We start from the raw sequence: 27,553 nt of genomic DNA on the forward strand, positions 1-27,553 counted from the left end.
AAGAATGTAAGAATGGGCAACTTTGGCAGTTCACAGCCTTGAAGGAGCTGGGACTTATTTGATCACTCACTACTTAGCCCACCCTGATGGGATAGCTAAATGAAAGAGTGTTGTTTAGAATTGTTATCCATGTATGTTCTTGGAAATATTGCTGATCCAGTTATGAATACTTTTGGTTGTGATTTTCAAGGTTATAAGGTGGTGTGAGCAGGGAGCCCTTATCTCACTGTTGTGGGGAAGTTTGGTGGGAATTAACTGTCCATGCAGTGGTTTTCAAAACTTGGTGTGAGTTTTGGGCTGAGTGAATAATTAAGTTGTCAATTAGAGTTTTGCGGGAAACTGTTAACCAATGAGGGTTGTTGTGGGGTGGGATGTCAACTGGGTTATAAAATGGTCAAATTGTTATGATAAGTTAGATCTGACTATGACGCCATGAACTGTGCCTTTATACAATTTCTTTCTTTCAATAAAGTTTCTAGTTTAGACTTCTGTTCTACATTTTGACTTTGTTGATGAAGACCGTGTGAGCCAGTTGCTGACATTTATATAAGACACAAGGAAATTTGTGGAGATGTATTTTAGAAATCATAGCATTGCTGAACTGAAAGGGATGTCAAACTGCTCCAGAAAGCTTTGGAAATAGTTCCCTCATGTCATTTTACAGAAAAATAGTAGTAACACAAAGAACATTTTCATGTTAACATAGACTGAGAAATGTGTCTCAGAGAGACTACCTGCATGGGGATGTAGAATGAGCACTAGATGGAAATTGTAGATAGCAGACAGATTTCTAGAAAGAGCTGGTAGCAGTTTTAGCTTTACTTGTATAATCTGTGAAAGAAAAATGCTGAACTGAAAAAAGTATCACTCAGAATAGAATGTTTAGCTGGGAGGACACTTCAGATTTGGTTAATCTGATACTTATGGTGAGAACACAACCTGTTGGGAAGTTAGCATGTCACATTAAAATGCAAATGCATCTTCAAAAATGGTGTCCAGCTTTTGCTGATAGAACTTAATTTCCCATCCTGTATATGAAAGTTTGTCTGGGAAGACCATTTCCAAGCTCCAGGTACAGAAAGTAACATCCAATACACAATAGTCTGAAAGTACTAACATAGCTGCAGTATTTTCTTAATCATTAATTTGTCTGTTTAATGTATATCACCAAAAAAAACCCTTAAATCCTCCTGGGGTGGGAGTGTTGTAAAATTAACAATAACATTTGTAGTTTAAAAACAAGAGAAATATAACAGTTCCCTTTCTACATTAATAAATTCAGTCAACCAGTCCCCTCTCATTCTTTTTCTCAACTTTGGAAAATGAAACCCACATCCTTCCTAAAGTACATTCTGGAGGCTTCAAACTCCAAGATGATATGCCCGAAGAGCAATTTTTGATATTTCCTTATATATAGAAGGGCCAACACATCTGTGTCTTGATTCACTGACAATTCCTTATTCACATTGTTTCTAACTTTCCTTTATGTTTATACAACTGGGAAATAGAAGGAGAAGAAAATTATATTCTTCAGCTACACTCAGAAGATTATCGCACCGGGGTTAAAACGTTCCCCGGTGCGTTCTAACGTGCACGCGCGGGGGCACGCAAGGAGCATGATGGGAACCCGATGGGGCCCAGAACGCTAGTTTACTGCACACAGGAACGCCACCGCCACCACCAAGCGTTCCCATCACGTTCCCATCACGTTCCCATCCAGTTCCAGGGGACACCATTTCTGGGAACTGTTTCAAAGCGTCCCCAGAAATGGAGTCCCCTGGAACTTGATGGGATCGTGATGGGAACGCTCGGCAGCGGTGGCGGCGTTCCTGTGTGCAGTAAACTAGCATTCTGGGCCCCATTGGGTTCCCATCATGCTCCGTGCGCGCCCCCATTAGAACGCACCGGGGAACGTTTTAACCCTGGTGCAATAATCTTCTCAGGTTTACATCTCTTTGGCAAGGAAAGTATGATTAAGTCACTAAGGCTCATACTTACAAGACTCATTCATATTTAAATCCAAAACAATAACTGTATTTGATCTGCAATACACAGTGTCATCTTTAGGTTGTTAGGAGGATCAGCTTCAGACAGCAAATTCAGATAATATTTTCAGCTCAATCCATATGGTTCCCATTAAAAATGTGATCATCAGTCATTCTGTTCTTTGTCAAAATGATATTGGTATTTCAAGAATAAAGGCTATAGGAAGTAGACTCGTATAGCTACACAAATACCCTCCCCCTTTATTCCTTTACACAGTCTAAAATTCTTCATGAATAAAATGTATAATTATTTTCTGTCAATCATTCTAAACAAAATGGTGGTGGTGGTGGTGGTGGTAGAAGAGGACATACTATAATAAGAAATGGTGATAAGGTCAGTTACACCAAAATGTCACTTCTCTTGCTGCACCATGCCACTAGACCGATCATGGCAACTGTCAGAAGAACTGGTATGAAAATCAAGGTGATGAGAATTTTATCCGGTGGATCTTCCCAGTGTACTTTTTCTGAAGTACAATTTGAAAAGAACTGTCTATGGATTTCAGTGATGAAGCCCTCAGCAAGAGGGTTAGGCCAAAAGCATCTTGCTATTAAAGCCTTATGTTCTGTACACAGTGTAAAGTTGTTGTAGTACCTAAAAACAAAAAGAGTACAGAAATAAATATGACAAACAGATACTTTCATTTTGAACAAATTAAAAAACCTCGGCTGAAAACTCTTTCCTTCTTTTCAACTTAGCATGACATATTCATGTTCAATCAGCTTTAAAAAACATAGAGAAGATTTGCTGGGGATGTCTGACAATGTTTTTGATACAGCATTGTATCAAAATGCAGCCCTGTCGGAAGGACTTGTATATTTCCTTGAGTCCTGCATCCGCACTGCAAAAATAATCCATGTCAATATCGTCACAGCTCAATCCATTGGAATTTTGGAATTTGTCAGCAGTACACTCGGTTGTTTTTTCTTGAAGGGGAACCAGATAGCCTCAGAGCAAAATATAGCACAAAGGATTATAATTATTTTAAAATGTACTGATTCCTAAAGGCTCAACATAGGAGTGAATTGCATATATTTCACTGCTAACTGCTAATTCTCAGCATGTCTGATTTAAAGGTCCACATCTATAAAGAATACAGACTGTAATTCCAGAAATGTCTGAGAATTGCTCTTGAAAAAGGCCAGTTGGTGGTAAGGCTGAAATGCACTGAACTTTTTGAGAAATAAAAGTATTTGACCATCATACAGCATGTGAAATTTTGCCTCCTTTCATTCTTCCATTACTCTGAAAGTCAATGTTTCTGCGAAACTAATCCCTCTCCAACTCTTGGGACTTTATCACATAGGGACAATTGGAAGTATAAACTGTGATTATCCCATCAAAATCATGCATTCACAATTAAGATTTTCACATGACATCACAATTAAAGCACCATTATCCTAGGAATATCCCATGAAAATCACGCAACAGCGATCAAGATTTTCACACAACATCATGATGAAAAGCAATAAAAAAGCCATCATCCCAAGAATTGTCAGCAACTCATCTGAGCCCTGTAGCCAATGCTGGCATATGGCAGAGTAAACTGGCAAATTCAGATACGTGGTTCTCAGTCCTCAGTTGAGATAACAACAGCTGGATGTCTTCCAGGAACTGAAGAAATGCAGGAACCTCTGGGGACTCTCAGCAACCGATGCCAGGCTTCTGCTGATAAACGACCAGTCAAGCCAAGTCTCCCGAAGTTCTTTATTTATAGTGCTATAATACAGATCACAAACGAATACCAACTTCTACTACAACCCACAAAGCAATCACTGGAAGCTCCTGAGTTTATATATATATATCCAAGCATTTCCCAGTGTGCTGACTTTAACCCCTGACAAGAATAACCAGGCAATAAACAGCAACAAATCATTCACGGAAAAATCCCATGAATGATTTGTTGCTGTTTATTGCATGATTATTCCTGGGATAATGGCTTTTTATTGTGCTGTGTGTGAAAATGTTAATCTTGACTGTACGATTTTCATGGGATAATCACCATTTAAACTACCAATTTCCCGCTGTGTGATAAAGTCCTTAGGAAGTGTTTCACAAACTACCTGCACTGACCCTCCTCACAGTAAGAAAAAATTAAATACATATGCTTTCAATTCTCCAAGCTCTTCATTTGGTTATTAATGAAAAACTGAAAATTAAACAGTTATTCTCATTTTATTCTTTTCTGCTGATATCCATAATTTGGACAATGGCATGTGGGGCATGCCATAAAGTGAAAACTACTTAACACAGAGCACAGCCTTGAGAAATAAATTCCAGAGCTATAATCTCACAACAGTTTAACATTCTTTGAGCTCCCAATAACTATTTAATGTTTCAAAAAAAGACTACAGACTGGGTCATGCTGGTGTTTATATACTACCTTTACAGTCATCGGGGAGTAAGGCTCATGAAGAACACTTTCTGTTAATCAGCATGTATGCAGGTTTATTCATATGTGAGCATGGCTTATCCTTGCAGTTCTGTTCTGTTGCAGAACAAAAATAGTTGAGAAAATACCACAGGCAAATCATGCTGATGTACATGAACAGCATCAGTTCACATGGACCATGTTGTATATTATATAAAGTATTTCTTAGTCACAACAATCAAGCCTTTGAAAGGGAAAGGAGCAAACAATGGCAAAGAGAAGATCTACCCTGATGCCTCTGGAAAGCAATGAATGGTGATGAGGAGAAGACCTACACCTGATGGGGTTTCCTTCTCACTATGCCAGCACAGCAAGGTCAGACACTCAAGCTGGAGATGAATGGCAGGTAACTGATTTAAGCAGATGACTTCCAGGAAAGTTTTGGACCAGCTGGCCTTTTTCATTAAGTGACCACCAGTACCACAAAAACACAAAACAAATAAAAATAAAGAAAATAAGTCATATGTTCAGAAAGTAAACATAAATATAACCAGAAACATTAAAACAATATCAAAATATATAAGAAACGTACTATTACAAATGCTGGCCATCTGTACTTCGAATTAACCATTCATACACTTAGATGTTCCAAGTGCTGCTTTTGAAACTCCCAGTGTATGAACTGTTATTTCTAGGTGAGCTGTTCGGGCATGCATATCCTTCTAAAATGTTTGCTATGCTGATGAAGTTGGGCATTTTTACCAGCACAGATGGTTACTTCTATGGATGCTAGTAACTGCCATGTTTGTCTGAGACCACTTAATTTATCTGATGAAGACTTGTGAAATGACTTCAAAAGTCCCAGGAGAGGTCATCTTATCTTTGGGGACTGGAGCCAGTTCTGACTGAAGATATTATTCTACAACCTGAACCATAGGTTTCACAAAACTATGGCCTGTACTCAATTGTGTTTTTCTCTTCTGTGGGTGATATAGGTAGGATTACCAGAGTGAAAACTAGAGATAGCTTCTGTAGTTTTTTAATGGTTGTATAGAAGAGAGAGTTTCAGCAGGTATTGCTTGTTACCTGTTTGGATAACAAACAGCACATACTGAAATTCCTTATTCCACACAACCATTAAAGTTAATAGAGCCGTGTCCAGTTTTCAATCTGCTGTAACATATTATGTAGGCTTGTTTTTACACATTTCCATTACCTGTCATTGATATGTGTGCCATAATTATATTCTGACATGGTTATAACATTTCTGATTACTGTATATACTCATGTATAAGTCTAGAAATTTGGGTTGAAAATTGACCCAAAAAAACTGAGTTGACTTATCCACGGGTCAGTGTAAGTACTGTACTTTAACAGACACACAGACACACACAAAAACCATCCCCTGGTGAAAAGCATGTTTAATCTGCCCTGGAAGCACTGACCTCCCTCCTACTCTCTCATCCATCCAGCCTTTAGTATAAGCACAAATAGTTATGCTGCTGGAATTTTGTAAATTCTTAGATATTGTTTTCCTTTATTTCAACTTTTACACCCTTCATTACATGCCCTTAAATTTTACCCTCGACTTATCCACCGGTCATATCAAAATCCATGATTTTGCCCCCAAAACCTGCCCTTCACTTATCCATTAGGTCGACTTATAGTTGAGTAGATACGGTATACTTATGTTTCCTTTCTGAATATATGACTTACCTCCCTTATTCTATTTATTTTGTGCTTTTCTATTATCAGTAGTCTTTTTTCTGTGGGTTTTAGTATCTGAGACCTTTTCCTTGTTTCATTTTTTTATCCCTTCATTCAAGAGTCACTAGACAGAAATGAATCTGAGCTGCAGGTGTCTTTCCCTTCTCCAGTGCTAAACTGCATGTTTCATGTGAACTGATGCCATGCATGTACATGAGCATGCTTTCCTATGCAGTTTCCCCACTCTCGTTTTGCTTAAAAAATAAACTGTATGGAAAGCTTGCTTGCTTACTTACTTACTTATTTAACAAACAACAAAAACAGAGAGGCAGTTACTCTAACACCAACTGTCATCACCGACACTCTCTCTCAGAAGGACTGACAGCATCAACATTCCATAATTCAAGTGTCAACTGTCAACTGCCACTGGAACTGTAATAGGTTCCACTACAGCTCTATCTTGTGAACACATAAATGTCATTTCCTAACATTCCCCTCCAAATGACATGTGGTGTGTCCCATGTGTCATTTACACTTAACCTTTACAAACTGTGAGCTTAATCACTGAAACCTAACTTGTTGGCCAATTACGTGTGCCTTTCTACAGATACAGGTTTCGTGATAATGTCCACTACATTGTCCTTTTCTTACTACTCAATAGCCTATGCTATTGGCACACCTGGCTCTGCCTTCCCTGGTGCTATCAATCCTCGATTTCTTTTGCGCAACAGGCCTTGCCAACTCACCAAATATATCTTGGCTACATTCTGCCACAAATGCCAGAGCCCTGGGTTTTTCACCCCCTCTTGCTCTGTGTATGTTCTCTTGGACCTTTCTGGAGTGTTTACAATTCTTTTTGACTGCTGTCACAGAAGAGGCTTGTGCCTGCTTTATTACAAAGAATTTTCCTTTCTGAGACCTCATGGGAAGCATGAACGTGCCTTGACCACCCTCAGTGTCACTATCATTAACACTGTCCTGAGTGTCTTGTCCATGAGTCTCAACTTGTTCTTGTTTTAAAGTCACTATCTCTGGTTTTCGTTACGAGTCTAAAGAAGTGCTCGGTTCTCATAGAATCATAGAGTTGGAAGAGACCGCACGGGCCATCCAATCCAACCCCCTGCCATGCAGGAAATCCCAATCAAAGCATCCCCAGCAGATGGCCATCTAGCCTCTGCTTAAAGACCTCCAAGGAAGGAGACTCCACTACACTCCGAGGGAGTGTGTTCCACTGTTGAACAGCCCTTACTGTCAGGAAGTTCTTCCTAATGTTGAGGTAGAATCTCTTTTCCTGGAGCTTGCATCCATTGTTCAGGGTCCTGTTCTCTGGAGCAGCAGAAAACAAGCTTGCTCCCTCCTCAATATGACATCCTTTCAAATATTTAAACAGGGCTATCATATCACCTCTTAACCTTCTCTTCTCCAGGCTAAACATCCCCAGCTCCCTGAGTCGTTCCTCATAGGGCAAGGTTTCCAGACCTTTCACCATTTTAGTCGCCCTTCTCTGGACACACTCCAGTTTCTCAATGTCCTTTTTGAATTGTGGTGCCCAGAACTGGACACAATATTCCAGGTGGGGCCTAACCAGAGCAGAATAGAGTGGCACTATTACTTCTCTTGATCTAGACACTACTTCTATTCATGCAGCCTAGAATCACATTGGCCTTGTTAGCTGCCGCATTGCACTGTTGACTCATCTACAACTTGTGGTCCACTTGGACTCCCAGATCCCTTTCACATGTGGTCTCATTCAACCAGATGTCCCCATCCTATATATGTGCATTTCATTTTTCTGCCCTAAGTGCAGTACCTTACATTTCTCTATGTTGAATTTCATTTTGTTAGCTTTGGCCCAGCTTTCTAGTCTATTCGGATCATTTTGAATTTTGATCCTGTCCTCTGGAGCATTAGCTATTCCTCCTAATTTGGTGTCATCTGCAAATTTGATAAGAATGCTCCCAAGTCTGTCATCCAGGTCATTGATAAAGATGTTGAATAGCACTGGGCCCAGGACAGAGCCCTGTGGGACCCCACTGGTCACTTCTCTCCAGGATGAAAAGGAGCCATTGTTGAGCACCCTTTGGGTTCGGCCGGTCAACCAATTACAGATCCATTTAACAGTTACTTTGTCTAGCCCACATTTTACTGGCTTGTTTGCAAGAATGTCATGGGAGACTTTGTCAAAGGCCTTACTTGAATCAAGATATACTATATCCACAGCATTCCCTGCTTCATGGAGTCTTCTTCACCACTCATGTTTAAAACTCCCAGGAAGGACCTTAGAGACAAGGGAGTCCAGAAATTCTCAGACCTTCCTGAAGACTTTATCTTATGAAAGGTAACTTTTCAGAGAGCCATTAGAGATTTGAAACTACAGGCAGATGAGGAGCTCACCTTACTCATGGCATGGTTGGGCCCCAACTCATCCCTTCAGGTCCAGAGAATCTACGTGGCCTACGTCTCAGACCCAGTTAAGGCGTTGCAGACAGCGTGGAACAGATTAGAGGAGCGATATGGTGCATCAACAGAAATAGAAGCATCTTTACTGAACCGGCTGTATAAGTTCCCAATCCTCAAGTCAACTTTGGGACTTAAGTCAGCTTTTAGTTGAACTTCAGTCTGCAAAATGTAATCCAGAGTTACCTGGTCTAGCCTGTTTAGATCAATACATCACACAGCGACAGGTGCTCCAAAAACTACCCTTTCAGCTCCAGGAGATGTGGGAAAGAGAGGTGTTTTCTTATAAGGTAACTCACCCACAAAAGCCAGAAAAGGTGAAAATAGTTTTCGACTCTAGTGCCAGGGAAGTTTGCTTCTCCCCCATCAGTCCAGAGACATGTCCACTTGTACAGTCCTTCCTCTGTCCCACCAGAATATTCCTTCTGGATGGACATGTACAGCTAAAGACAGGTCTACAGACCCAGGAACGTCACCTATTCCTCTTCACTGATATCATCGTGGTTGCCAAACCCAAGTCACAGTTGCATTTCAAACTAAGGAGTCAGGCACGCCTTTCCGAAATGTGGACAGCATCTTACATGGAAGATATCTGCGAGGGCAGTGCTAGCCTGGAAAAGTCGTTTTAGGATGGCCCACCACTAACTGCGTTGCTAGTTTCAGTTCCGTGGAACAGAAAGAGAAGTGGCTGACTTCCTTTCAAAGTCAAATAAAGGAAGAGAAAGCAAAAGACTACCCCAAGAGCATTCCCTTGAAGATTACTGCAAAGGATGTTGGAAACTGTGCATATTCAAAAACCTTAACCGTAACCAACATGGACACAGCAAATGATGTGATCCTCATGGCCTTGCAGCAGCTTGAAATTAATGGCTGTAAAAAAGACTATCTGCTGTGGGTGAACTCTGGGAAAGAAGAAGTTCCGTATCCCCTTATTGAACACGAATATCCGTTTGGAATCAAAATGAGCCACATTCGTGACACTTTGCCTCAGATGCTGGGATCAAAAGACTGTGTCTGCCCTCTGGACCTTCAGGGGGCTTTTCTGATGGAACGGCTGCCCTGTGAGCTTCAGTGCCAGTTCATTCTCAAGCCAAGTCGCCTGGCCACTGGCCATGAGCTGAATGAGATGAGCCAAAAGCCATTTAAAAGGAAAAGATCCATTATAAACTGGGCCTTCTGGCGGGGAATAGGTGCTCCAGTGGACAATGCACCACCATCTTCAGCATCTCCTGTATCAGGGAAGCTCTTTGGCCTTTCCCTCCCAGCCATCTGTGAGAATGAATATTTGTCCCCAGCCCTGGACTTAGCATGGAAGGCCTGGGCGTCTCAGATCAAAGACATTGAACACCTTACTTTGCCCAGACAATATGTTCCTATAGAGCCTAGATCAAACATCAAGAAGCATCCATTTTGCAACTTTCAGAGACAGCCACCATAGGAACTATAAGCAAAGACAAAGTGGTCAAGTATCAAAGACCCTTTGACAGACTTAGTTACTCTGTTAAGTGTTAGATAGAACTTTTTGATCTGTTGTATAAATGGATAAGATAGGTCATAAAGTTGCAAAATTTCGTTGAAATTTTGAGCGGTGAGTGTGATGTCCTGCCAGGACTATTTGAATCTCCCCCGGCATTTTCTTTTGTGTTGGTTCAGGCCACAGAATATTTTAGTGTAGGAAAGTTCATTGTATTATTTCTGGGAGGAGCTGTAGGATCCCCTGCATTCTTTCCAGGTTTGGTTTGCCCTTTCCCAGCATGTTCTGTTGTAGCTTGAGGCTTTTAGTTTGGAGCAGTCTTTGCTGTGAGCAGGCAGTCTTTTGGTGGCAAACAGGCCCAGTGTCAGAACCCCTTCATTCATTTATTCATTCGGGGTTCTGTCATGATGATGTAAAGAGTTTAGATTAATTCATCTAAGTTAGTAATTAGTTACTTGCACATTGATGATAGGTACATACAACCTTCACCTTGTTGTATGATGTGTTGGAATGTTTGAAGGTAGACTGGTTAAAGCTGATCATATTTAGTAGTTAACATATATATAATATGTATATATGTGTATATATATATATATATATGCACACACACACACACACATATATATATATATATTATCATATATAAATATAAATCTTAAAGTGTCTTAGCAATATATATATGGATTAAATAAAGGTATGTATCTGTAGGACTCAATTGAATAAGCATTATGGGAAATGCCCATCTGCGGCCATGATTTGTAATTGAATGTGTCACATAAGCAAAACATAGGCTAACCGGACAAAGAATGTTTCACACCCTGAGAAAGATTTACGACTGAGAGAGGTTCCACAGATACAAGTCATCAATTAAGCATCAATAGCTTTCCCAAGACAGAGGATGTCCGAAGACCAAATGATGCCCGCATTGGGTTGCTTTGATGTAGGGCTCCAAGCCTCCGCTGAGGGGGGGGGGGTGATTTGGAGAAAACATGTGAGAGGGAAAGGAAAAAAAGAGTGGTAGTCACTGGTCGCTTTAAATTAAGGCTTCCCCTTTGTGTGCCTCAGATTCTTCAAAGACGTGGCCAGGAATGCTTCTACTTAATCTTTATAATAAACTTTCTGTTTTACCTGAAGTTTGTCGTGGATTATTGGTCAGAGCCCAGACAGCCAGAAAGGGCATTTCTTACACTTTAGCCAATTTAGTAACCAAGTACATTAGCCAATCAGTTAGCCAGTTTAGTTATCTACATCAAGTCAAAGAATTCAGGAGCTGAAAGACCCTGCACCAGCTCCATTGAGTGAGGAGATCAAACCCAGAGAGATGACATCTGGAAGATTGCTGAAAGCCAAACTGTAAAGTATCATTTATCTAGAGCTGGGGAGGAGAAAACTCTTTATTTTTGTTCTTTAAATTAAACTTCCCCCTTTTTGAACTTTACACTCAGCATCAGAGCCTTTTTGGGTAGAAGAGTTTGATCTCACCAGGGTACTGGCGTTGCACACCCAAATCTGCCACCATCTTTAGTTGGGTGTGTCTACACATACGTAAGTAAACAAATTCTATCTTGGGCTTTACCCAATGAGGCACTTTTAAAGAGTGACCCATGGCTAAATGAAAAATGGTGGTCATATAATGACTTATTTAAAAAATGACAACAAGGAAAAAAGTTAGAATTGAAATCACTAGAGGAGGTTAGAGGGGAAGGTAAAACCATAATTGGTTTCTCTTCAGACAAATAAAAGAAAAGTACCTGTTAGATATGAGGACAAAAGGAATAGACTTGATAGACTGGTAAATCTGCTAAGAACAGGTACAGGTTGCTTGGTAGAAAGAATGTATAAGATTTTATTAAGGTATGAAATGGAATCATAGGTTGTAAAAGAAAACATGATTCAGTGGACTAAAAATCTGGGACACACTGTTGAGATGGGACAATTGGAGTGTACATGGAAAAAGAAAGTAAAATATACAGCATCTCAAGCCCTAAGGGAAAATTACTACAAGATATATTTTGGGTGGTATCTGACACCAGAGAGATTACACAAAATATATTTTTAAAAAACCCCAACTCAAACAGATGCTGGAAATGTTTGGTGGTCATAACCCAAAGTGAAAAATTACAGGCAAAAAGTACAGGCTGTTATATGTAAGATACTATGAGTAAATTTGAACTCCCTCCAGAAGCGTTCCTATTAAACCTCAACATCGATTATCCCAGGTTAAATAGGTTTTTGACAGCACCCAAAAACTTAATCAGATACATTTGAAATGTATGTGCACAGCAAAGCTTAAACCCAGATTCTAACTGGATTGTTTTCACTATCTGAATAACCCCTTACAGTTCAAAAAAGAAGTCAGTTTATTACATAGGACATGTGCATGTAACTTTCCCATTATTCATAACAGGCCAATAGGTCTGTAATTCCCTGGATCGGTGGCTTGACCTTTCTTATAAATTGGCACAACAATATCTTGTTTCCAACTGGCAGGGATTTTGCTAGGATTCTTAATGTTGGTAGACATAAATCAACAAAATGAAGTGGGGCCCTGACAACCAAAGTGAACTGCATCATCATCATCATCATCATCATCATTATTTATTTATATAGCACTGTAGATTTGCACAGCACTGTACGTAAAAACAACAAATATAAAAGAGTAAACCTGCCTATGGCGTACAATCTAAGAAATGATAGGATAATACAAATAAAACACATAGCAATACAGGAAATGGTTCAATAAAACAGGCAACAAAAAAAATCATATAGCAAGTGACAATCACGCAATGTCTGGGAGCGCTTCTCTGAACAGGATGGTGTTCAACTCCGTTTTGAAGCTGGTTAAAGAAGTGATGACCTTTGCTCGCGAGGGAAGAAGGTTCCAGGAGTGAGGGGCAGCAAGTGAAAAGGGGCGAATCCTAGATGGGGCAGAGGAAATCCTGGGCTGGGACAGCCGACTTTGACTACCAGAACGGAGGGCCCTGGTGGGAAGGTGAGGAGAAAGAAGGTCTGATAAATAAGGGGGGGCAGCCCATGGAGGGCTTTAAACGTCGCCAGCAGGAGCTTATACTGAATACGGAAAGGGAGGGGGAGCCAGTGAAGGAATGCCAACACAGGAGAGATGTGGTCAGAGCGGTAGGCGGATGTGATAATGCATGCAGCTGAATGCTGGACAGAAATTAAAGGACGGAGGTGAGAAAGAGGAAGCCCAGCCAGGAGGATGTTACAGTAATCAAGTCGTGAGACCACTAGGGCATGGACCAGAATCTTGGCAGTAGAGGCGGAAAGATATGGTCGGATTTTGGCAATGTTGTATAAAAAGAATCTACAAGCCTTGGCTATGGTCTGGATCTGAGGGATACACGACAGAGAAGAATCAAAGATAAAACCAAGACTGCGGGCTTGCTGGACTGGTTGAATAGAAATGTTGTCCACAGAGACAGAAAAGGAGTGTTGAAGGGTGGACTTAGGAGGAAAGACAAGAAGCTCCGTCTTGGACATGTTGAGCTTCAAACGCCGATGGCGCATCCACTGCGAGACAGCTGTGAAACAAGACGAAACTTGCTGTTCAAGACTTGGAGAAAGGTCAGGGGTGGAAAGATACAACTGGGTGTCATCGGCGTACAGATGGTAGGAAAAACCAAAAGAGTGAATGAGTTTACCTAAGGACAGTGTGCAGAGAGAAAACAGAAGGGAACCCAGAACACAGCCCTGGGGAACTCCAACAGATAAGGGAACAGAGGATGACTACCTGTGACCACTGCAAAAGATCTGTTTGACAAATAAGATCTAAACCAGTTGAGAACAGAGTCTGAGAACCCAAGGTCAGAGAGTATATCAACTAGAAGGCTGTGATCAAGGGTGTCAAAGACTGCAGACAAATCAAGAAGGATGAGAACAGAGTAAAGTCCATTAGCTTTGGCCCGTAAAAGGTCATTTGAGATCTTAGTGAGACCTGTCTCTGTAGAATTAAAATGTCATTTTAATTTAGTTTACAGTGAATCACTTTAAAGGTGTCTAGAGGCAAAGCGGGGATTTTGCCTGAAGGGCCTTGGTGTTACCTGCTATATAATCTGTCAATTGGAATTCTATTACTTGATTTAAAAAACCAAAAAAAAATGAGTCAGCATGTGATGTGGCAGCTATGAAAGCCAATTCAATTCTAGGTTGCATCAATAGGAGTGTAGTGTCTAGACCAGGGTTAGGCAACCTATGGCCCGTGGGCCGGATGCAGCCCGGCAAGGCCTTGGGACTGGCCCCAGCCCGGTCCTGCTGCCAATTGCTGCCAGGGCCTTTGGCCTCTCGCGCGAGGGCAAGGGGCCTTTGGCCTATCAGGAGGAGGCGGGCAAGGGGGGGCAAGCGGTGGGCAATTGTCTATAGAAGTCTCAGAAACATGCATTTATATTAACATTTTTTTAAAAATAGCAATTTTTTTTGCATGTCTTCCATTTTTTTAAAAAAGTGTCCTCCATTAGAAAATTTTGTCCTACATTTGTCCCGGTTTATTTATTTATATATTTTTTAATTTTTTTAAGTATTTATTTTTTGGCTTCGGCCCCCCAGTTGTCTGAGGGACAGCAACCCGGCCCCCAGGTCAAAAAGGTTGCCTACCCCTGGTCTAGACTGAGGGAATAATAGAATCAGAGTTGGAGGAAACCACAAGGGCCATTGAGTCCAATCCCCTGCCATGCAGAAACACCCAAAACACACCCAACAGATGGTCATCCAGGCTCAAAAATAAAAGAGACTCCACCACATTCCAGAGGAATGTGTTCCACTGTCAAACAGTTCTTACTGTCAGGAAATTCTTCCTAATGTTGAGGTGGAATCTCTTTTTCTGTAGTTTGAATCTATTGCTCTGGGTCCTGTTCTCTGCAGCTGCAGAAAACATGCTTGCTCCATCCTCAATATGACCCCCATTCAAATATTTAAACAGGGCTATCATATCACCTCTTAACCCTCTATTCTCAAGGCTGAACTTCAGCAGGTTCAAAATGTGACAGATTGCTGACTAGGGCCAGTTATATGGAGCATGTAACTTCCTTGTTGAAACAGCTTTATTTCCAGGCACAATTCAAAGTGTTGGTCATGACTTATAAAGCTCCACATGGCTGAAAGACTGGAATCTATCTGAAAGACTGGAATCTGTAAGAGTCCTAACATTATGAGGGAAGGTTTTCTCTTGGTCCTGCATCATAGGCTCACTTGGTGAGGACATGAGGGCTCCCGTGTGCTTGCTCCCTCTGGAATGCTCCCACTTTCTGGAATGTAGACAGGAGGCTAGGCTGCCACCCTCTCTGCTTTCCTTTGGCACACAAAGATCTTTTTACTCAAGCAGACTTTTAATATATAATCATTTCTGAGTGGCTTTTATGTGGGGGGGGGGTGTTTTAGTTATGTATTTAACATTTGTATGTTTGTGTAATTTTATACTGTTTTTAGCTAATTGTTTTTAATTTTCTTTTTAATTTTTTTATAGTAAAACTATAAAATGGTTTTATTTGTGAGCTGCCTTGGGTCCCTTTCTGTGAGAAAGCGGGACAGAAATGAAATGAGTAATACACATATATTAACAAAACTCAAGTAAAAAATAGAGCAATATACTCAATTTTCAAATTCAGAATACTAGGAAAAGTCTTTTTGCTAAACTACATATAGGGAGAAATTAAATGTGTCCCTGATGCTCTGGTAGTAATCACATAATTTTGTCTTAACTAATGTAGATGAGTGGGGCCAATGTGAAGTGACTGTCATGCTCCTTATTTCAATAACACCACAATGTGCAGTGACCCAGAGTGAAACCGATTTTTCCCCTACTGCATTTCTAATGAAAATTCCACACCATTATTATTTCCATAAAAAAGCCTTCCATTGGCCTTGGAAACTTCCATCTCTTCCTCCTCATTCCAGGGAACAGCCACTATGACTCGGTACATACCGCGGAAAAGGAGTGGTCCGCAGCCGCCCCTTTCCATACTGCTCGGTCCCTTTCTCCCTGGCTTCGTTTCTGTGGCAATCTAGGCTCAGTACAGAAGGCGCGGAAGCGCTGTGCTGGGGCCAAAAGTAGGGCTGGGGAGTGTGCAGCAACTGCATGCTCCCCAGCCCTACTATGTATGGAGGGTGCCATCCGTACGCAGCGCGTGACGATGCTGTCATGCACGCGCCATGTCCTAATGGTTCGGCGCATGCCTGATGTCATCACCCCTCTGGAGGGCGCTTAGGACACTCTATTTGCGGCACGAGAAGGGCATGGTACAGACCGCTTTAAAAGGGCGGCCTCCTGGTGCCTATTTTTCTGCTGGAGGGAAGCCTCAGCTGCCAAACTGCGACTTTCCACAAAAGCGGATTCTTTTTCTGCCATTATGGCAGTGTAACAAGTGCGCCACTGGTGCACTGGTTACATAAATGCCGCGCGGCACTTATGTAACCAGTGTGGCGCCCATGTAAACAGGGTGCCACCATTGTTATGCCCTTGTCACATGCGAGGATTGTGGGGCATGTGGTCGCTCCGCCCCCCCAGGCAACCCTTGCACGTGACAAGGGTGCTGTAAAGCCCGGTATGTACCAGGCCAATGACAGTCTGAAAAGGCTTTTTTCCTACATGGGACTCACTATGCATCCTAATTCAATCATTATTCCTACATTACAGTCAGTCAACATAAAATTTAATTTTGCAACACTGATGGAGCTTTTTAGCTACTAGGAATAATTGTTTCTTTTAAAAGCAAACACTTCCACTGTTAAATGCCAGACACATCATCCCAAACATTTTTGATCAAAGTCACTGAAAGTCAAGATATATTTTTGCACCATGATTATTATTAGTCTTCATTGTCATAAACACATCCATTCATTACTCCTTGCAGATAAACACAGGTGTGAGCAGAATAACATTTATAGCAAAAGGAAGAAGGATTTAACATAGCGCAGCTGATGATAATTCTGTCATGAGGGTAAATGAAGTCTTAAAGATTCTGGACAATGTACATGAAGGAGCCAGTGTTGATCTGTTATTGTCCCAATGCTCACTCTTTCCTTCCCAGCCCACACCTGCAAGGACTACAAATATTCCACCTAAAGAAAACATCCTGTTCTAAATCTTTTCTATTGAATTGCATTTTTTTTATTCCAGTCCTCCAACCTGCTTAAAACACAATTTACTATCTAATGTTGTCATGGACCCTTGCCATTTTAGAAATGGGACTTTTATGAAATGGTGGAGATGAACAAGGCACAAATACTCAACATACCCTAAAGCTGGCAAGGTGGTACTGGTCGATCAGCCTTTAGCTATACATTCCACAGTGTTCAACAGGGAATGAGTTTTACAACAAACAAAATGTAGATAAAAGATAATGGGCTACTGCTAATTGAGAGATAATGGCCTGGTACAGACTGCCCGAAAACGGCGGTGTGCAGGTGCCCATTTTAACTTCAGAGGGACGCCGCAGCCGCTAGACTGTGCAACGTCCCTCCAGAGATAAAAGAACCCAGTTTTTCCGAGTTCTTTTTACTGGCACCTGGGTTACGTCGCGAGTACGCCAATGGCACACTCGTAACATAACAGCCATGTTGCAACTTGCAGACGCTATGCGTCCATTACATAAAAATGGTGGTGGCCATGCGGACGGGATGCCGCCATCAGGCCACCGCCATTATGCATTATGCATGCAGTTGCTGCGCAGTCTGGAACCCTAGTATCACCGCCACCACGCCCCAATGTAACCTACTTTCTGGAAAGATGAATTATTATTATTATTATTATTATTATTATTATTATTATTATTATTTATATCCTGCTTTCTTCCCAGTACAGGGACTCAAGGCGGCTTACAAATCTAAAACAGTCCAAGGTAAAATAGTATAAAACAGGCAAAATACATGTTTAAAAAACAATTAAACAGTTCAAATAATTAAAAGCATTACATTATTAAATTTTAAAGTTTAAAACGCTTTAAAATAAAAACAAAACAGCATCCATGTCATGTGAAAGCTTGGCGGCATAAAAACGTCTTTACCTGCCACCAGAAGGACAGCAGGGATGGAGCCATCTTGGCCACCCTAGGGAGAGAGTTCCAGAGCTTGGGAGCAGCCACTGAAAAGACCCTTTCTCTTCTTCCCACGAAATGTGCCTGAAAGGGTAATGGGACAGAGAGAAGGGCCTCTCTCAATGACCTTAATATTCTCGGGAGCTCATATAGGGAAATACGGTCCTTCAAATGGCCTGGACCCAAGCTGTATAGGGCTTTATAGGTCAAAACCAGCACTTTGAATTGTGCCTGGATACAGACTGGCAGCCAATGGAGCTGTTGCAACAAGGGAGTTATATGCTGTTGCCAGTTCCAGTTAATAGCCTGCCTGCAGCTCTTTAAACCAGCTGAAGCTTCTGAGCATTTTTCAAAGGCAGCCCCACGCAAAGTGCATTACAGTAATCCAAACAGGATGTAACCAAGGCATGTACCACCATGGCCAGGTCTGACTTCTCCAGGAATGGGCACAGTTGGAGCACAAGTTTTAGCTGTGCAAAGACACTCCTGGTCACCGCTGATACCTGGGCTCAGTGCTGAACCCAGAAGTACCTCCAAACTACGAACCTGAGTCTTCAAGGGAAGTGTAACCCCATCTAACACAGGCTGAATCCCTATTCCCAGATCTGTCTTTCAACTGACCAGGATCACCTGCCTGTGAATAAGTAAAAATGAGAGAGTAGGGAAAGAGCAAGAGAAAGGGTTGATAGTTAAGAGGGAGAGAGAATGAAACTGGACGAGAGTGAATTAGTGGAGAGATGGAGGGAAAGAAGGAGAGGAAAGGAAGATAAGAGAAGATAAAAGAAGAGAAGAGAGGGAAGATAAAGATTAATAAAGAAAAGGAAAGAAAGGGGAGGTTGTAATGGAAAGAAAGAAAAGAAAAGAAAAGAAGGAAAGATGATATAGAAAAGATAAAATAATGAAGATGGTAATATGTTCATGTCCATGTTTCTATGTTCATGTTTTGTGTTTTATGTTTTATGTTTACTTGAACATATGGCTAATATTTATTTTATTTTTTTAAAGGAGAAATAGGCCAAACAGGAAAGGAATAGCATTATATGTCAGGAATGTTTTCAGCTGTGAAAAGACCCAGGATGTAAAATCTGGAAGCCAGGTGGAGAACAGCTGGATAAAAATTAAAGGGGGAGGAAACAACAATAATGTTATTGTAGGAGTTTACCAAGCACACCCCAGTCAGACTGAGGAATTGGATTATGACTTTCTAAAACAGATGACGACATACTCAGAAAGGAGAAATGTAGTAGTGATGCTAAGGATCAACTATCCTGATATTTGCTTAAAGTCAAACTCAGCCAAGAATTTAAGGTCTAGCAAATTTCTCACTTGCTTGGAAGGTAATTTCATTCTTCAAAATGTAGAGAAAGCAATAAGGGAATCAATTGTTTTAGATATCATAGAATCATAGTGCTGGAAAAGACAAGGACTACCAACTCGAACAACCTGCAGTGCAGGGTCACAGAATCAAAGGACCCCCAACAGATGGTCATCCAGCCTCTGTTTAAAAATAATAATACTAATAATACTAATACTAATACTAATAATAATAATAATAATTGGATTTATTTATATGCTGCCCAATCAATGGGAATCCGGGCGGCTTACAACAGAGGAGATAATAGACGGTTTCCTGCCCTCAGGCTTACAATCTAAAAGACACGACACAAAAGGACAAGGGAATGGTGAGGGGGGAGGGGATCAGGTCCAGCATTTCTTCTCTCCCTCTGAGGCCTGGACCAAGGCAGATGGACCAGAGGGAGGGCTCTTATTCTTCAGGCTAGCCCCGAAGGAGCTGGGCCAACCTATTCACTCCCTCGCAGGCCAAAGGATGACAGTTATGGAGGGAGGAGCCTCTATCTTCAGGCTAGCCCTTGATGGAGCTGGGCCAGCCTATTCTCTCCCTCATAGGCCGAAGGATGACAGTTATGGAGGGAGGAGCCTCTTTCTTCAGGCTAGCCCTGATGGAGCTGGGCCAGACTATTCTCTCCCTCATAGGCTGAAGGATGACAGTTATCTTCAAAGGAGGGGACTCCATTACACTCCAAAAGAATGTGTTCCACTGTTAAACATCTATTACTGTCAGGAAGTTCCTCCTAATGTTAAGGTGGAATCTCTTTTCCTGTAGAGTCTGGATGGCCATCAGGTATGCTTTGATTGAGAGTTCCTGCATGGCAGGAAGTAGGATTGGATGGCCCTTGTGGTCTCTTCCAACTCTATGATTCTATGATTCTGTAATTTGAATCCATTGCTCCATGCCCTAGTCTTTGGAGTAGCAGAAAATAAGCTTGCTCCATCCTCAATATGACACCAAATATTTAAATAGAGCCTCTTAACCTTCTTTTCTCCATGCTAATCATACCCAGCTCCCTGTGTCTCTCCTCATAAAGCACTGTTTCCAGACCCTTCACCGTTTTGGCTGCCCTCCTCTGGACACACTCCAGCTTGTCAACATCCTTTTTAAGGATTTAAGGGAAGTGTATTTCCATATCCCTATGGCTCCAAACTGCAGAAAGTCCCTGAGGCTTCAATTCCAACTGAACTGAACTAAAAAGAACATTGGACTTAGAATTCTTGCCAAGTATGCTGACAAACCAGGGGTAAATTATCCCGTGAATTGCTCCTACGGACGATCCAGAGAAGGATATAAAGAAAAGGTTATTGTTTACACTTGTATATTGCTGAAGAAAGAAAGGTAAGATAAAAGGTAAGATATACAAGCTGGACCAAATTTTAAAACATTCAAGGCAGGGCTTTTTCTTTGCCCCATCACCATCACAGACACATTGCATGAGGCAAAGAGAGAGCCTTCTCAGTGGCTGCTCCCAGGCTTTCACATACTCTTTCATGGGACGTTGGATTGCCCCCTCCCCCCGTTTTCTTTTGGCTGGCTTTTTATTTAGGCAGAAAGGTGTTTTGAATGTGGTATGCTCTGGTTTTCTCTCTGTCTTTTAATTATCTCTTAAATGCATTTCAAACTGTTTTAACTTCTGTAAATACAATTTTGGGGTTCCTATAGCGAGTACCTCCATTTTTCAAAGATTAACTTTGTTTTATGTATATTTTGTAATTCACCATGAAGCCTTGGCTGGAAATAAATAAATAAATAAATAAATGCATTTAAATACTCAGTTTTTTACACATTGTGAATGCTTACATGCAAGTGACATACCATTGTCATGATTTTTTAAAATCAACCAACTGTAATCAGCCCCATGAATTGTAGCTGGATTCAAATTAATGTATGTTTCAAATTAATGTATGTTTTAAATTTTGACATCTTTGTCTGAAAGTATGGAGATGTGTAAATTACATTTGTACAAAACAAGCTATAGTAAAACTGAATCCTGGAAAAATTGAGGTACTCGCTATAGAAACCCCAAATCCGGGGATGGAGATTTGCCAACCAGTCTTGGACAGGGTCACACATCCGATAAAGGACTGTGCTCGCAGCTTGAGAGTGCTCTTGCACTTGTCCCTTCAGCTGTCGTCTCAAATAGATGTGACAACCAGGAGCATTTGCTGTGACAACCAGGAGCATTTGCTATCAACTTTGGTTGATACACCAGCTGCGACCCTGCCTGGACCAGGGGGATGTAGAACTGGTGGTACATGCACTGGTAACCTCTCGTCTTGATTTCTGCACCACACTTTACATGGAGCTACCCTTCTGCCAAATTTGGAAGCTTCAATTAATCCAAAACATGGCAGCCAGACTAGTCGCTGGGAAATCCAGGTTCAACCACATAACACCAGTTCTAAAATCTCTGCACTGGCTTCCAATTAGCTTCCAGGTGCAGTAGAAGGTGGTGGTCATCACCTTTAAAGCCCTACATGACTTGGGTCCAGGCAACTTGCAGGAATGCCTCTTCCTATATAATCTACCCTGCACTCTCAAATCCTCTGGGAAGAACTTATTGCAGCCACAGAAGACCAGATTGGTGCAACTTTCCACAGGACCTTCTTTTCTGCCACTTCTAAACTGTGGAACAACCAACCAGAAGAGATCCGTCTTATCACCACCTTAGATGCCTTTAAAAAGGCTGTCAAGATGGATCTCTTCCGGCGGTCCTTCCCAGACTGACCTCCCAAATAAAGATAGCCCCATCTGCCTTCAACCTAATCACTTTTTCCTTCTTGTTTTAAGCTATGCTATTGATGTAATTATTTTAACTGCTATTGAATTTTATTATCTGTAACGGTGGGAGGGTTAGGGAGAGAGAGGCCTGCCAGTTCCATCGGGCCTGGCCTAGAGTAAGCGGATGAGCCCTCCCTTTGCCATCTACATCATCAGGGGGAGAGTGAGGCCTGCCAGCTCCATAGGGTTTGGTGTAAAGTAAGCAGATGAGCCCTCCCTTTACCATCTACGCCATCAGAGGGAAAGAGAGGCCTGGCAGCTTCATCAGGCCTGGCCTAAAGTAAGCGGATGAGCCCTCCCTTTGCCATCTACATCATTGGAGAGAGAGTGAGGCCTGCCAGCTACATCATGTTAGGGCGTGGAAAGAAGCGCTGTGTCCACCACGACCACATACAGAGTTGAACCACGTCGACAGGACGCCGGGGAGAAGGAATCTGAAGAGATGTCTGCAACGGTATTCAGGCCAAGAAGAAAAATATTCATTCACCACTGCAAACGGCCTTAAGCTCCCAGCTTGAGAAATAATGACAAGCGCACTTCAAGCCTTCACTCTACACGAGGGCTTTAATAAATAAGTTACTTCAATAAATAAGTTACTTTGCCAACCAAACAACCATAACAACAAAAACAGAGAGGCAGTTACTCTAACACCAACTGTCATAACTGACACTCTCTCTCAGAAGGACTGACAGCATCACCATTCCATAATGCAAGTGTCAACTGCCACTGGAACTGTAATAGGTTCCGCTACAGCTCTATCTTGTGGTCACATACATATCATTTCCTAACACATCAGGCCTGGCCTGAACTAAGAAGCAGAGCCCTCCCTCCAGTTCATCTGCCTTGGTCCAGGCCTCAGAGGGAAAGAAGAACTGCTGCACCTCATCCCCTTTCCCACCACCATTCCCTTCTCCTTTTGTGTCGTGTCTTTTTAGATTGTAAGCCTGAGGGCAGGGAACCATCTAATTAAAAATAATAATTGTAAGCCGCTCTGACAGCCTTTAGAGCTGAAGGGCGGGGTATAAGTACTTTAATGAATAAAAAAAATAATGTGTTTTAATATGCTTTTGTACTTTTGTGTATTTATATTTTATGTTGTAATCCTGCCTCAATCTGCAGGGAGAGGCAGGAAATATAAATTATTATTATTATTATTATTATTATTATTATTATTATTATCATCAAAGATGAAGAAACAGAATACAGTGCGCCCACGTGATACGTGGACGCACCATACACGGCTTTCGGAAATGGGGAAAGCCACTAGGGAGCCCGCAGGAGCGTGCGGGGTGCACGGGGCAGCATATCCCATTAAGAATAATGGGGTGCGCGCATGCGCACATGTGCCACTTTGCCATGCACAAGCCCCATTATTTTCAATGGGGCTCGAGCATACACATTATTTTTTTACGCGGGGGGTCTGGAACGGATCCCCCGTGTAAAAAAAAGGGTGCACTGTAGTAACATTTAAAAGAACTATTCATGAATAATCAACTTGTATTCCATGCTAATCATATTTAAATTAAAGCCTAGTAGCACAAAAATAGGTATGTCTACTCAGAAACAAGTTCCTCTGAGTTTAATGTGTCTTGCTCACAAGTATGTGGCCATGGAATCGCAACCTTATTCTAAACATTTGCTGTCAAGCATGTGTTTATGTAAAATGCCTAGGAGACCAGTATCCAACTAGATAGATTTTGTTTAGTTTGGAGACTATTGGAATTTAACATTACTTTTTTAAGTTCCAGTGAACAACATATTTCACAAATCTGCACAAGTCCAAATACATACTACAATACACATGCCATACCTTAAAGTGCTTTTGATTTCACTGTTCTGAATCAAGAAAAAGGGAAAAGCCCAGCAGACAAGTGTTAACCTGACTATGCTCATAGAAGGGTCACATAATCTGTGACCTCATAGAATCATAGAGTTGGAAGAGACCGCACGGGCCATCCAGTCCAACCCCCTGCCATGTCTCAGATTGGCCAGTCGGGTTAAGAAGACTACAGTATAATGGTTCTCAATAGTTAATATTTCTACATCCAAAAAAGAGGGAAGCTTACAGGATGAATTCTGTTAGATTGCACCATTTTTGGGAGTCCACCTTGTGCATCATCTCTTCAAAGGATTTCCCACATACTGGCAAGTTTTGCAACATGAAGGATTCATTGCAGACAATTCCTTGTTGTATACCTAGAAAAAAAAAAAGGTCCTTTCAAATCAACAAAGAAACACTAGCGATCTCTTGATCATTGTTTGGAAAAGAGTAAGTGTTTTTCAAAATTACTAATAGAAGGAAAGAATTTTTTAATTTTTTTCAGGATTTATTAAAGTTTTGACATCGTTATACAGTGGCTCCCAAGCAACTATTATCATCAATAAACTAATCTGAAAGCCCTTCCCTATACAAAGAGGGACAAAACAAGGCTGTCCCCTCTCCCCACTTCTTTTTGCCATTGCAATTGAACCTCTAGCTAATTTCATTCGATGTAACCCTAATATATTAGGTCCAAAGATCGGAGGCAAAATTCATAAATTAAATTTATTTGCAGACGATATATTACTCTTTTTAGAATACCCTCATAAATCTTTTATGGAATTAAAAGTTATTTTAGATTCTTTTGACTATTTTGCAGGTCTGCGAATTAATTATACAAAATCTAAACTTTTATGTTTTAATATTCCTTCTGATCAGCAGAACATACTGCAAAAGTTAACAAACTTACAATTATACCCATCGGGCTTTATATATCTGGGTATATATTTGACCAACGATATTAACCAACTTATTCCATGTGATTATAAAAATGTTACTAGTTGGATTATTGCAAAATTAAAAGGATGGAAACATCTATTCCTGTCGATTTTAGGGAGAATTGCCCTTGTGAAAATGTTTATTGTTCCACACCTTTTTTTTCTATTCCAAATGATACCTATGTCTCCTTTGACTTTGAGAATTAAAAAGTGGCAAAGATTAATACATATATTTTTGATAATAAAAAACCTAGTTTCTCTCAATCTATCAGATTCCTCCCCTCAAAAATGGGGGGGGGGGGTAGCCATACCAGATCTTCAATTATATTTTACAGCTTTTCCATTGTCTCAGGCGATCCCTTTAATGAAAAAAAGTATTAATATCTCATGGGTAAAAATGGAACTCAATATAGATGTACACACTTTCCACAGTAATTTTTTTTTTTAAGTATCAGGAAAGGAGATTAAAGGGCTAAACAACCCTTGGTTTAAAACTACCATTGAGATCTGGCAAAAATGGAAAGATATTCTCTCTCCAGATTTGTCACCTAATTGTCTGTTTTTACATCATCCAAATTTTTTTCATGAGGATAAATTTTGGCAATATAAAGGTTGGGAAGAAAAGGGGATTTATCAAATTAAAGATCTCTTTAAGAATAATAAACTCAAAGCAGTTGAAGATTTAGCATCAACTCTAGACCCATTACCGATCTCATGGTTTCAATTTAAGCAAATAAAAACTTTTTCCTCTAGCTTACTTAAGAAAGGGGAAAGATTGAGATCTATGACTACCTTCGAAATTTTATGCAATGATCCTGTTGGAAATAGTAAAGGTTCAGTCTCCCAAATATATCATCTCATTTTGTTGAATTCATATCAAGATACCATATTATCAAAACATTGTGGGAAAGTGAACTAAATATACCAATTCCAGAATCAGACTGGTGGGCTATTTGGTCATCTTCTGTACTGAAGTCAAGATCAGCTTTAACCAGAGAGAACTTTTTAAACCTAGTACATAAATGGTATCTGACTCCTGTTAGGAAATCACAGATGATAAAATCTGTATCACCTTTGTGTTGGAGAGGTTGTTCAGTCTTACGGACTTATATCCATATGTGGTTATACTGTTCCAAAATTACCCACTTCTGGCATGATGTGATCAACCAAATTGCTTCAATTACAAGACAAAAAATAATTTTTTGCCCAGCTCTTTTGTTACTTTCAATATACACAAAAGGTAATAAATCTTTAAAAAACAGAAAGTTGATATCTTTTTTTGCTGACAGCAGCTCGTCTAGAAGTGGCTAATAATTGGAAAACAGGTCTTGTATCCCTGGATAGCTGGTGGAAAAGAGTTTGGGATAAATGGCTTATGGAGAATTTAACATATAATATGAAATATAACTCAAAACAACAAAATCAAAGAACTGTTCAGGAAAAATAGTCTCCTCTTATAGATTACATTTATACAAATTTTACATCTGTTTCTCCTCCAACTAGCGCCATTGTTCTTTATGGTCAGATTTATTTTAAACGAATTGAATTGTGTAAAATTTTAATAAGGAAATTTTTTAATGACATGAAACTTTTTTATACCATTGTTTTATGATTGCAAGATTTTGTATTTTGTATTATGAATAAAGTATTTTTAAAATATATATATGCACATATACATATACATATACACTTCATCTTTCAGTTTCCTTCCTGTTAGTTCAAAAATTGTGGGGTTTTTTTGCCAAATTGTTATTAAAATATTCTTTCCATTCTCTAAAAAAAAAAGAAAGAAAGAAAGAATTTTTTAAAAGAATTGTTTAGCTGACTTCATATCTCAGAGCAGCCTGAAACATGGTACATAACAACAAATATAATAATGTTCATGACAACTCACTCCTTGAAAGCAGCAGCCAATGAAATGAGACAAATGAACAGCAATGTAATCAGATCATGTGGTGTTTTTTTTCTCAGCAGTACTGATACAATCTTTTGTAGTATGTCACAAGGATAATATGTTTCATCTCATTGCATGCCTTAAATCCCTACTCTGTTTACTTTAACAAAAGTAAAAAAAGACCAGTAAATCAGTTATACCTGGCTTCAGGAAACACTTCAAACAATAAAAAATCTGACACATTTTAACAGATGTGTTCCATTAAAATCCCAGTCTTTGGCTGTAGCAATAAATGTGCATTATTTTAAACACCACAAACCACAGCATATCACATCTGTGAAGCATTCACTAACAGTTGTCAATTAATAAAGAATGAGGGGAACAAGATTGCCTGTAGCATATAAAACAATTCAGTTCAATTAGCCTTGCAGATAATATTTAGCATTCTTTTTTGTCACTCATACTACAAGAGAATGCAACGCTTAGATTATAAGGCCTGAAGCAGACAGGTCAAAAGGGCCACCTTCAGGTTGCATTGAGGGCGTGGTGTTTAGACGATGCACACCTCAAACACAGCCAGAAGCCATGCAGAGAGTGCACCCAGCCAGGAAAAACCAGCCACAAAAAGTGGGGAAAGTCTGCTCTTTGCTCATCCCATTTGGGA

At 40.5% G+C, this 27,553-nt stretch overlaps 1 protein-coding gene across 1 annotated transcript in view; it reads right to left on the bottom strand.

Annotated features, from left to right (window-relative positions):
• Positions 1-1,874: 1,874 nt before the first annotated feature.
• The window catches only part of RAMP3 (receptor activity modifying protein 3), an 84,729-nt gene continuing 59,050 nt past the window's right edge, over positions 1,875-27,553 (bottom strand). The window contains exons 2-3 of the mRNA XM_089532498.1: positions 24,305-24,434; positions 1,875-2,640 (exon numbers count right to left, since the gene is read on the bottom strand). Of these exons, the coding sequence (XP_089388624.1) occupies positions 2,385-2,640; positions 24,305-24,434 (386 nt within the window). The 3' untranslated portion in view covers positions 1,875-2,384. The remainder of the gene's footprint in view (positions 2,641-24,304; positions 24,435-27,553) is intronic.

This window comes from Sceloporus occidentalis, unplaced genomic scaffold, assembly GCF_023333645.1.
Source record: "Sceloporus occidentalis isolate IW3139 unplaced genomic scaffold, rSceOcc1.0.p SCAF_7, whole genome shotgun sequence".
Classification (NCBI taxonomy): Eukaryota; Metazoa; Chordata; class Lepidosauria; order Squamata; family Phrynosomatidae; genus Sceloporus; species Sceloporus occidentalis.